We start from the raw sequence: 12,470 nt of genomic DNA, 5'->3' as shown, positions 1-12,470 counted from the left end.
CTATATCTAAAAAACACACAGGATATATGTAAAGCTTTCAAGAAAACGAATACATCGTTTGGGCTTGCCGAGTTTCCTTTTTCTGACTGTGTATGCTTCCTTCCTTTCTAGGTTTGTTCATCCTCGTTTTGGGTTGATTAAATGTATCCGCACTATTAGGGCTGTTGAGAAGGATGAAGAATTAACAGTGGCTTATGGATACGATCACAATCCCATTGGACAAAATGGGCCGGAAGCTCCAGGCTGGTATCAGGTGGAACTGAAAGCCTTCCAGGCTACTCAGAAGAAGTGACAAACGTACAGTTTCCCTCCTCACAATGGATCTATGCACTACCCTTGATACTGATACTGAAAACCAGGACAGCCAGGGTTTGTCTATGGCTGTCCTGCAACCCTTCACTCCGTGCCAGAGAGGGTTTATTTTCCCTAATAACAAGTTTTAACCTTTAAGTTCAAGCAATTTTTAAAAACTTAGCTAGTGTTGTAAAAGAACTATTCAGTATGCCATACAAAGCAGTGTGATTATTTGGCAACCATTCTGTATCATATGCAAAGTTGCCAAATTCTAGGAAAGGGGGGAATAGGGTGTTTGGAGTCCTCCCTCCCCCCCCCCAAATACCTAGTAGTTATTGTGCAGCTGCATTTTGTACACATGCCATTTTGTGATGGTAATAGAACTGTGCTGTTTTTAATATTCTAGAGAAGGAGCATAATTTTTGCTCTCAAAAAACCTTTGAGAATATTGCTTTAGAACAATTTCTATCTTTGGTGCACAGAAGGCTGTCCTTTGTAGATTCCCTCTCTCTTAACACTGTCATTTCGCTAAAAGACAAACACTTTTAGGAGACTGCACAGAGGTTTAAACAGCAATGTAGGTTTTTATGGCTCTGCTGACAAACTGTTTTAAGAAATGTGCCTATGAAAACCAGAGCTGGTATGATTTTAATTATGATGTTCACACCTGGGTAATTTCTAGATGACTTTTTTAAATATAAAGTTGAAATGTGAAAGAGTAATTTATAAAGATATGCTGATGATTATAATCAGCATGAAAATAAGTGAATCAAGGTTGTACCATGAGGTTTTTTTGCTTGCTAAACTTTTTTCCTTTTCTTTTTCACCCCTTTTCCTGTCTCTAAATGGTTAGGTGGGAATCCATCAGGGTAGATTTATTTTGATACATACGTAAACAAACAATTGGAAGAAAATGAGCAATTTAAAAGTTAATAGCAAAAGCCCCAATTTCTGCTGTAGAACATGTCATGTCAAATAGCTTTTTGGAAATTAGAAAATAAATACATTTTATAATTCTTAACTAGCATTTAACTGTGATCGGTGAAACAATATTATAATGAAAGAAAAGAGCTTTCAAGGCTCTGCAGGTCAGCTGCAATACTGACACTTACCTTTTAAAACAGATTTATCAGTATCTGCAGTGTTAATGGATTACTTGCTTAAAAATGCTTGTACTAGAAAAATGTGCACATACTCCTATGGGGGGAAATGGCTCTCAGGCTGCAGTCTTGTGACTATTTACCTGGGAGTAAGCCTTGTTGTACTCAGTGCAGCTTACTTTTGAGTAGACATACATTGGATGACACTTTTAGTTTCTCCTATGGGAAAATGTGTATGTTTGTTACCTGCACACTGAACATCCACTTATAGAGAGAGGGAAAAAGAACGGGAAGCACCAAATACAAGAGAAGAAAAGGCAAGCCTCAAAATTGCAATGAAATGTATAAAATAAAATAGTAAATTGCACATTGGTAGAAACCTTTCTCAGAGGGTCTAGTAAGTTTTTCCTTACCAAACTAAGCAAGATGGTTTCCTCCAAAATGTTTTGGGCAATTTACTAAGTTTGACTGTTTTTTAGATTTGTTTTCTAAATGAGTAAATCAAAGGCAGTTTATGTGATTTCATAGCAAAAGAGCAGTGAATGGAAGCTTTGGTGGCACTCCCAACTTTTTACTCTATAGAATGTATTTTTTAGCTCCCTCAATTATAGCAAATAGCTAAAACAGATGAGGTTTGATTGACTCAGCTGGGCTTTTTGAGGCTGAACTGATCCTCACTTATAGAAGTGAACTGAAAAAAGGCTGAAATGTTATAATGCTGCATCTACAAATTGGTGCAAACAGAAGAGGAAAAGTCTGTTTTGCAAATGCACAAGCACTTAAGCACAACACCAATTGCTGTTAGTAGAGAAATACTATTCAAGTTGATAGACCACTATTTGGGTATTGTTTCAGTGAAATTACTCCATCTGAGAGAAGGGAGGCGTGGTCTACTTGTAATATCCTTCCTGAGTTTGCCTGCATGGAGTTTCTTTTGAAATACTCCCTTGAGAGAGCCCCATTGAGCTCACTTGCTTCCGAATAAACATGCTTAGGAGCACAGTGCATATGCTGTCTGTTAAGATGCAGAAATGCTAGAAAGATTCCTACTGGATATTCCTACTGATTTACTATTCTAGTAGTGAAGAAATGTTTTCTGTTATGTGCTGCTGAACTCTGCATGACTACAATGCACTCTGTGGTCTATTAAGATAGGGATGTGTTCCGGCTAATAATCTTTCCTCATTTTCACTTCATGATTTTTGATATTGCTTGTGATTTTTATTTTAATTCTTCTTCAGAAGCAGTTTGCTGTTCATGCGAAGTGCTAACACTTAAGCCGAGCACTTTCTTACTGGTAAAGAGAAGAGTTCCTTTCTAGGAGATGTGAATATTGTGCTAGAACCGCCTTCCCCAGCCCTGTGCTCTTCAGATGGTTTTGATTGCAACTCCCATCATTTCTGACCATTAGCCAAACTGGCTGGGGCTGAAGGGAGTTGTGGTCCAACAACTTCTGAGGTTACCCGTTTGTTGAAAGCTCTGCTAAAGAATCTGCATGGTCTCTTAAGGTGAGGCATGGGGATAATTCTGGAAAGCTCCATTTGGCTCACGTTTCATTTTAAAAAGCAGCAACAAAGTTGTGAAAAGAGTTACAGTACCTTGGAAAACTCTGCTGATACTTGTTGAAGCAATGTGACCCTGTAGATATAAACCACATTTGACTAATACTCATCATTGCATTTAAAAACCCGTATAGGGAAGTAAATTCTGCAGCTGTCTTGCCAGCTCCATTGCCTGTTTTGAGAAATAGGAAATATTGGCTGATAAGTCAAGCTGAAACTGCTCTGCGGCAAGTTGAACCCTACATATATTTGTGTGAAATTGTTATTTTTCTGCTTTATGGCAGCCTTTTGGATACTTGACAACTGTTGTTGAGCTTCCTTCTCCGCTAGCTTTAACCTTTTGTCTAAATGCAAGGCTTAGTCATACATTGATGCATACATATGAGAATCCTATTCAGAGAGGTCTTGCCCTTTCTGTGGTTTGTGCGCAGTCTGACTTTGCATTCAGAAAAATGACGAATTTATTAATGTTACTTCTAGAGAAAACCCACCCCACAAAACACATGGTTTGACAATATTGGCAATAATAGCACTTAGAGAAAGGACAAAAGAAAGGACAAAAATAATTATTTGAATTAATGCTTGCCTTTTTAAATCTGAAGAGCAAGACAAGTGTTTACTCTTTGGTACTTCATGTGGCTTGGATTCTCACTCTGTTGTATTGGAATCAGCACAAGACTTTTCCAAAACAGGACACACTGAAGCTGTTTGTTTTGCTGGTCTTCCTGTAGTTGTGGTGACTTTCTAATAAGAATTGCTTTGCTGTCTCATCCAGCATTGTGTTCTCTTAACAGTGGCCAAACTTTACTATAGTTGTGTTTGTTGGAGATGTAAAGTTTGATGGTATTTGTCAATATCCAATCACAAAAAATAGATTCTTGCACATATACTGACTTGTACTTACAATAACTGTTGACGAAAATGGTAGCAGCCATTTTTATCTTCATTGTTTGTGTTTTGCAGTAAATGGAGCAAAGAGCAGGGGGGAGATGGCTAGTTTATCATTTTTTCAGACCTCCTGCCTTCAAAGAATCCTGCCTTGTGCCTTTGCGAATTACAATGGTGAGGCTGCTGCTGCTGCACAGGAGAAAAATGTACCCAGCAAAGTGTGTGTGTGTGTGTTTGTTTCTGGGTGGACTGTTTTTGCGAATGCACCAAATTGCAAAAAGGTAGCACTGAACGTCCAGGGTTGTGGATTGGGAGGGGCATCTGTTAGACCCCTGCAATGAATCATGTTCTTCACTTTTTTAAAAGAGAGGGAGAGAAATATCAGCTATTGTCTTGTAAGTGCATCGTATTCTATCAACCTTATGAATTAGGGGGTGGGAAGTTAGCCTACAGAAGCGAAACTGAGAAAATATTCTAGAACTAGGTTTGGAAAACCAAGTCCAAGGCAATTTACTGGGTTTCAATATAGAACGCAGTCATCTTCTTCTTGCTGCAGACTTTTCTTCTGCAAGTGATCAGAAATTGTGTGTGTAATATGTACAGGGAGCTACCTGCATATTGAGGAAAGTCAGTTCAAAGTGAGTGGGCATAGAATTAATCTAAATGTTGTGATGCTTCACATGAACGAAGTTAAACATGGTCATTTTTCTCACAGTCACTTGATAACTTATGTCCTTGTGTGTGCTTGAGGGTAGCAGCTGCTATAGGTTTTTTATTATTATTTTTCACATATTGATTGGGGGAAGAGAGCACTTGAGTGAACTCTACCCTTTGCTTTACAGACTGTGACTTGGTATCTCCTGTAACTTCTACAAAGAAATTTCTATGCACACCATCTACTGCATTCAGAAGATTTTGCCTAGATAGTTCCTACTGCTCCTAATGGAATAGTGTGTGTGTCTATTTTAGGATCTTAGAGTACAGAATATTTTGTTATACCCATAAAAAGTCCTTTAGCAAGCACCAATAATCATTTTTTTAACGGCTGCTGTTGTCTGTTCCAAACATATTATTAACGTACAAGATGGAAACATCATCTTTGCTTCCCAATAACCATGGTTATCTTCTGCTTTTGTCTCCTGACACAGAGGTTTCTGAACTTAATCTAGTTTAGAAGCATTCTGAACTGGCAGTGAACTAACCAGGAACAAGACTTTGGGGTCAAAGCAGATAGCTCAGTAACAGTAGTGATCCAGTGGACAGCGCTGTGGGGGAAAAGTGAGTTCCCTGGTAGGGATAATAAGAGAAAGGATTTAAAATAAAACTGCTAATATCATAATGCTGTTCTGCATATTTATGGTGTGAACACTTGAAATACTGTGTACATTTCTGGCTGTGTTGCCTCAAAAGGAACACTGTAGAGGTGGAAGAGGTTTCAAAAAAGGCAACCTCCCTTCTGAGGAAAGATTACACCCTTTGGGGCTTTTTTTAGTTTAGAGAACAGGCCAATAATGGGGACGAGCAAAGCAGAGGTGTATTAGATTATGCATGGCTTAGAGAAAGTGGATAGGGAGTTTTTCTTTCTTGTAATCCTAGAACCAGGGGCCATCCAATGAAGCTGGAACTTTGAAGATTCAATACAGACAGGACTTCTTCACAGAGCATATAGTTAAACTATGGAATTGCCTCGCACAAGATGTAGAGGTGGCATTAAAAGGGGATTAGACAAATTCATGAAGGCTACCAATGGCTGCTAGTCACAATGGCTGTGTTCTGCCTGTCCTGTCAGAGGCAACGTGCTTCCTCCCATGTATGTGATCTCAAAGGCATCTGATTGGCTACTATGAGAACAGGATGTTGGATCAGACCTTTGGTCTGATCCAGCAACTCTCTGTTTACGTTCTTACGTAGACAGCTAGGGACTGCAGCCAAGCTTGCTTTGTTCACCAAACCCACCTACATCCCCATCAAACCCCCTCGCCAGGGGTGTCAACTTGAATAAAATATTGGGAGGCCCACATAAGCCCTGCCAGTGTGGTGTAGTGGTTAAGAGTGATAGGCTCGTAATCTGGGGAACCAGGTTCGCGTCTCCGCCCCTCCACATGCAGCTGCTGGGTGACTGTGGGCCAGTCACACTTCTTTGAAGTCTCTCAGCCCCACTCACCTCACAGAGTGTTTGTTGTGGGGGAGGAAGGGAAAGGAGAATGTTAGCTGCTTTGAGACTCCTTCCGGTAGTGATAAAGCGGGATATCAAATCCAAATTCCTCTTCTTCTGCCCCACGTAATCAATCACATGACATGGTGCACACACACCATTTGAATGGCAGTGTGCAGTAAATAATTGAGTTGGCTCCTATGCTTCTCACCAAAGCCACCCACAGCTTCCCCCTAGACCTTCCCTAAATCACAACTCTCCAAAACTCCCCAACTCACCTGGACCACTCACTCACTTCCCTCAACAACCTCCCTCCCTTGGCCGGCAGTGGGGGGGAAAGAAAGGCACTTCTTTGTCCCCTCCGCTTCTTCCAGTCTGCGGTGGGAAGCATGAAAAAGAAGCCTGTTTGCTGCCCCCCTAGCCTTGCCACCTGCTAGCCCACCTGCTGGTTGGCCTGCTTCCACCTCTGCTTCCCTCCCTCTCACCCTCTGATGCAGCTGCAATGGCTATCGTGCTGTGGTTTGCAGTGGCCCCTGGCTGTAACCAATCAAACTGCAGTGCGACAACATTCTTATATTTTTATTGTACGTATAGCTAGGTACAAAGTCCATGTTTTGCCAACTTCCTCACTGGTCACCTGGTCCCAAGCTAGTACCATATGGCAACTGTACAAAGTGTTGATTATTCTGAATAAGATGGGAAAGTAGTCTTTAATGGAAATACCCAGGCAAGCTAAACTTAGTCTGTGCATTCTTCATTGCCTGTCACTGATCTGGTGAAATCAGTCTTTGGTAATGGGTTAATAACTAGGTTTTCCCCTTTTACTGATTATAGTATTACATGCTTCTTTGCAAACTTTCTCCCCCTCCTCCCAAAAACTAAAATGTGCTCAAGCCACTTGCAGTAGAGCATTGAAAACTGGGTGTCATTATCACATGGAAGGTAGAATTGTGCAATAATATTTTAATCTTTATATCCATGGTAAATTGGCCCTAGCTATGTTAAAAGCAATAGTACTGTTGTTTGGAAAAGCTAACTTACTATCTGAAGAGCATGCTTGCATAAATTAAAGATTTTGAACATTAGAATGTCTGCAGCATTATAATTTTTAATCAAAAACCAAAATGAGCATACAGTAATTTTAAAAACTGCTATGCGGAGGTGTGGGTGGGCTGTGATATTATCAGTTTAAAAGCAATGAAATATCCAAGCCATAAAATCATGTGCAGGAAGTTGGGTTTGTTTTTTGTGTTTTTGTGTTGTTTTTTAACTGTACAAGTATATATATCATAGCTGTATGCACATTATTTTTATGGCAGTGAAGACTTACACTAGTAACTTTATTTTTTAAAAAGCACAGTGTAGAAGTTTAAACAAGCCGATGGAACATTTTAAAATACATTTAAATTTAAGCAGAATTTATTTTACGATAAAGGAGGCATCAAGGTGATAATAAAGCTTTTGCATTTTTATCATCAAATGTTAATAAAGTATATGGACACCCCTGACTCTTATAAACTCTGTTTCTTCTTATTTAACATCCATTGTCAACAGTAAGTGAAACAATATTTGTTGGGGTGCCAGAAGGCAAAGAGAAGGCAAATGAAAAGGTAAACTTCTGCAGGATTGTAGATAGTGTTACAGCCGGCTTCAGGTATGCAGCCATTTTGGAAAATGCATGGATTCTAAGATGGCAGACTTGCAAACCTCCTAGTCTTTTCTTCAGTTTTGATTCAAAAGTTTTAGGGTTGCGTATGAGAAGGTATATTGGCTATTGATTTTGAGGTTCATGAGGTTCATTTGTGAGCAATTTTAACATATTTTATTACTGGTGTTTAATATACTTGTTGATTGCATAATCCCCCAAGGAAAATAATGCAAAAGACACCAAATTAGTTTATTCTGGAAATTGTCATAAGGAACAACTTATACAGACCAGAGTTCTTCAACTGTAAGTCCTTGGATGCTATTGGGCAGCAGCTCCCATCATACCCAGGCAGGTTAGCCAATGGTCAGTGATGTGGAAGCTGTAGACCAAAATATCTGGGGACTCAAGTGTGATGAAGACTTAGATAGACCACATTAGGAGTAAGAAGGTGAGGATTTACTATGCCTCAGAGACAGGAACCAATGAAAAGTCATTACTGAATAATTATGAGAACCTAAAATGATTCCCATTTCTTTTGGAAGCTATTTGGAAAACTGGGATCAAGTATAGAATATGTGGGTAGGGATAATCACTATTATACACAGTAACTTAGATAAAATCTTTAACTTTTCCAGTGTTTGTAATTTGTATGATTATGACTATTAAAAAGGTAATTGCTCCTTTTAATAAGCCAGCCTTCTCAGCTTGGTGCCTTTTAGTTGTTTTGGAATAAAACTTCCATTAATTTCAATTTCTTTCTAATGTTTCTTTCTAATAGTTACTTTTTAATTGCTCTTCATAAATCGCTTAGATATTTTATTTGGGTAAGTGGTGTATAAATTTTGTTAAAAAAATTAATCTGCCTCAGCCAGCACAGCCATTATAGTGGAAAACATTTGGGGAAGCTTGTAATGAGCCACTGTATATTTCCTTGGTGGTATTACATGATTTTAGTTTGCTCTCTTGAGATATGTCTTGCTGGAAGTCAGTCATATGGCTTGGAATTTTTCTGTACAAATTCAATGCAATCTTTCTGCAGGAAACATAAGTATGTAAGTTTCAGAACTTAGTTTTAAAGGGATTTTCGACTTTGTACTTCCTGTATATGAACAGGAGATTTCTCTGGAATATTAGCAATGTTAGCTGCCATAGGGCTAAATGTTGAATGACAGTTTTGTGACAGTTTCCCAGTGTTTTATGGGTATTCAAATGCTGTGCAGACACCAGACTATAGATTCTTGTTGTTGTTAAAATGTATGTTCATTCTTCCCATAAAAGTGAGTTTTTAATGTCAAAGTTATGGGGTGATTTAGATATTTTTGCTAACTCTTCAGTAGTAGATTCCCATATATTATGATTGTATATCCTATGTCAGGATCCAAATGATGGCAGTTTGTGCTTCCTTACAAATAATGCTAATAATACATCTTATAATATGGGTTATATTATAGCTCAGAATTTGAAAATGCTGATGTGCCATCTTGAGACATTTATTGGCAAAACTTGCAAAAATCATGGTGGAGTGGGGAAAAATTTTCAAAGAAGTCTGGAGCACAAATATGCATTGAAGTAAAACAGTAAGCTGGAAGGAACAAGTTAAAGGAACTTGGACACAAAAGGAAGTTAATAAGTAGCATTCAATTTTGGCAAACTCTCATGAGAGTCAACGCCACACTCGCCTAAAAAAATCCACAATAGTTTAGCATCTTGGTCCTTCCAGTTTGTAGTGCCAAAGAACTTGCAGAATTTGAGGACTTCCACAAAGAGGAGTTATTTCAGCTACTTGGAATGTAGATTGCGTTGTACATGTTCAGGTAATAACTACTGTGGACGATGGTGTTCAGGTAGCAAGAATGCACAGCCTTTGCTTGTGGAGCGACTTGCATAGGTGATGGAGCAGGCAAATTCAGCAGCAACAGTTCTTTAGCTGAGGGACATTAGTAGCATATGGTTTCAACATTTTGCAATATGTACAGTGAATGCCAATGCAGCTGTCCTATAGCTGTAACACACTATTATTGAAGTCATCAGAAGGGATACGTGTGATGCTCTAAGAAGATCCCATGCACTCGTAAGATGTGATTGGTGTTACAGTTGTCAGTAGAAAGAAAATTCTTATGGAAAAAGTATGGACATTGATAAGGCATTCACATAACTTTAGTACCAACAAGGTTTCAGTTTGCAGTACAGTTTGTTTTATAATCTGCAAGTCATTTTGTGGATGAGGCAGCACTATTTATCCAGATGTTTACTCCCAAATTCTTCCATTTGGGAGGACGTTTTAATTGCTGCATGCTGACCTGCTACTGAGTTGGCCTTATTGGGAGGCAAGGACATAGCTGCAGTCTGCGTGTTCCCTCTGCTAGTGAATAGGGGTGATTTTTGGAACCTATTATTGGGCTGAAGTCACAATTTTTAGAAACTAGACACATGTCTCAAGCTGTTGAAGTGTGCTTGCCAGGGAAAAGAAACGCACAACGAAAACCTATTGCAAGCAATCCAGACTGAAATATGAAAACTGCAAAGGAAATGACTGAATTTGATACTGTTTTCTCTCTTGGTAAACACAAGCCTAACACCTGGCGAACATTTCAGAATGTAGAATTCTTGAACTCTTCAATGTATATATTAAAAGAGCACCTGCCGTATTTCTGTACAGTATGTCGTAACTAGAATTGAAATTTTAAGTGCTTCAGTGCCTTTGCTTGCCTAGTTCTTTTACAGCAGGGGTAGGAAAGTTCATGCCAACAGGCCAGGTTTGTCCTGTGAGGCCATTTTCAAAAACCACACCCACCTGCCAACCAGTTACAGCTTTAAGTGATTTAGGGTGCGATCCTGCCCCGCTAGTCAGCAATGACAGGGCTTGATACAGCAGTGCAGCAAATGCCGCCTTTAACAGCACTTGAACTGACTGAAACAAAAGATATGGTGGGGAGGGAGGAGAGAGAGAAATGCCCTTTTGCTCCCATGTTGTTGCGCTGAAGATACCTGGACTGGGCATCATATGAAGGCAGCAGGGTCCACACCAGAGCCAGCAGATCCTATGCTGGCCCAGCCCTGCCAGAGACATCCCATTTGGGGGAGTTCTGTCTACTGTCAGCAGCAATAACACTCAAGGTAGTTACTGCCTGCCAACCACTTGGACAGGCACACCAGAGCACTCCTTACTGTCTATGGCAAATGTCCCCCACTGGTAGAGGCTGGTGGGGCAGGGCTAGGTGCAAGGACAGATTGGGGGTTTGGATTACTCTGTCCTCTGTCAATTTTTAAATTTCCATTTTAGTAAACTGAAGCCAACAGCAACTTAGGTTGTTCTTGCGCATAATGTTAAGCCATTGTCTATTTTAACCATGGTTTGTTCAACAGATCAGGCTGTGTCTTGCTGATGAGAAGTTGTCTCCTGGTGCTGACCTTGCCTTGTGCTTTTGTGGCAAGGCAAGTGTGTGGGCTGATGTGCCAAAACAAACCATAATTAAAGCAGGATAGTGGGTTTTGATGTCATGAAAAATCAGTCAGCACAAGATGAGATTTGCTAAACCATGATTTCGTATTCAGGTTTATTGACTGGGGTGTGTTTAGAGGTACAAAGTACAATTAAGCTAAACAAATTACAGCTTAGTGGTGCATATAAACTCTGCTAGTGTGTAGCTTGTTTATATTGAAATAGTACTCATTACAGTACAATATGCAGATCCACTTCTGTTTATTGTTGTGCATTTAACGTTTCCATACTAATATATTGACCTCAGCTACAGAAATTCCCATATATGATATATAGATATTTATATACAGAAATGAGAGAGCTGCCATTTTGGCCTAGCTGTCATATTGAAATATGCATTTTCAAGATGGATCCACACCTGCAATAGAACATTAATTTCTACAGTCCTGCAAAAGAGGACTGCCTTCTCACAGTTTTCAATTAGGATCTGTTTTGCTTTATGAAATGTGTTTCAAAAATTATTCTCTCTATATTCCTGTATGATGTGTGAAATTTTTGTATTGTATTATAACTAAATGTTGTTTTCAAAATAGCTGCTATTCACTTTAAGCTTCTTGCAAAAAGAAACACTCCTGGTTTATTTGAAACTATGGATCCAGATGTTTCTGTGTGGCCTGGTGTGGTAGCACTTTACTCCGCAGATGAGACCACATTTTGTGGTGTGGTAAGAGACCTGCATACAATTGACAGGCAATTCCGTACTATTTTAACATGTATGCCGTACTGAGTACTTGATGACATAAAATAAGTTACTAGAACGATGAGCCTTATTGACATCCATAGATTTTACAAATGACTTCTAAAACTATGGATAACTGTAAAGAAAAGTTTACATGAATGAAAGTTGCACTTTCTGTGTTATGAATGAGGTTTTTTATGAATATGATGAATGCATGTACAAGGAAGTGGGGATAATGTTTCTGGTGCAAAAAATGTACTTGCTTTAAACTGCGTTATGAAAATAAAGCATTACATGAATGAAGCTATTTGCCTCTGAACCATCTTTTCTCCTTTAAAAGTGGTCTTTAATATTTAAATACTGAACTAGCATCCTTATTCAATGCACCAAAACAAACATTGCCATTGATGTGAAGTCACTTAGTTGCAAATAAGGCAGATTTGGTATGGTTCAAGCAGCTGCTCCTTTTTGACTCATGGATTTTGGAGATTTCTTAATGGGCCAGCATGGTTGCCTTTTGCTCTTTTTTTGGGGGGGGGGGTTCGTAGGGGTTTGTTCTCTGTTTGGCCATAAGGGCAGAAGTACACAATTCTGTTATTTTGCCCCTCTAGCAGGGCCTCTAATTGGCCCATTTTATCTTGA

General features: G+C 39.2%; 1 protein-coding gene and 1 long non-coding RNA gene across 2 annotated transcripts in view; one reads left to right on the top strand and one right to left on the bottom strand.

Annotated features, from left to right (window-relative positions):
- SETD7 (SET domain containing 7, histone lysine methyltransferase) overlaps window positions 1-12,131 on the top strand; it is an 84,716-nt gene extending 72,585 nt beyond the window's left edge. The window contains exon 9 of the mRNA XM_082237747.1: window positions 112-12,131. Coding sequence (XP_082093873.1) covers window positions 112-292 — 181 coding nt within the window. The 3' untranslated portion in view covers window positions 293-12,131. The remainder of the gene's footprint in view (window positions 1-111) is intronic.
- Window positions 1-12,470, bottom strand: part of LOC309540724 — a 333,626-nt gene that overhangs the window by 197,149 nt on the left and 124,007 nt on the right. The window lies entirely within an intron of this gene.

This window comes from Podarcis vaucheri (genome assembly GCF_965113315.1).
Source record: "Podarcis vaucheri genome assembly, chromosome: 9".
In the NCBI taxonomy this organism is placed as follows: Eukaryota; Metazoa; Chordata; class Lepidosauria; order Squamata; family Lacertidae; genus Podarcis; species Podarcis vaucheri.
This window is presented reverse-complemented; position numbering and strand designations above follow the sequence as displayed.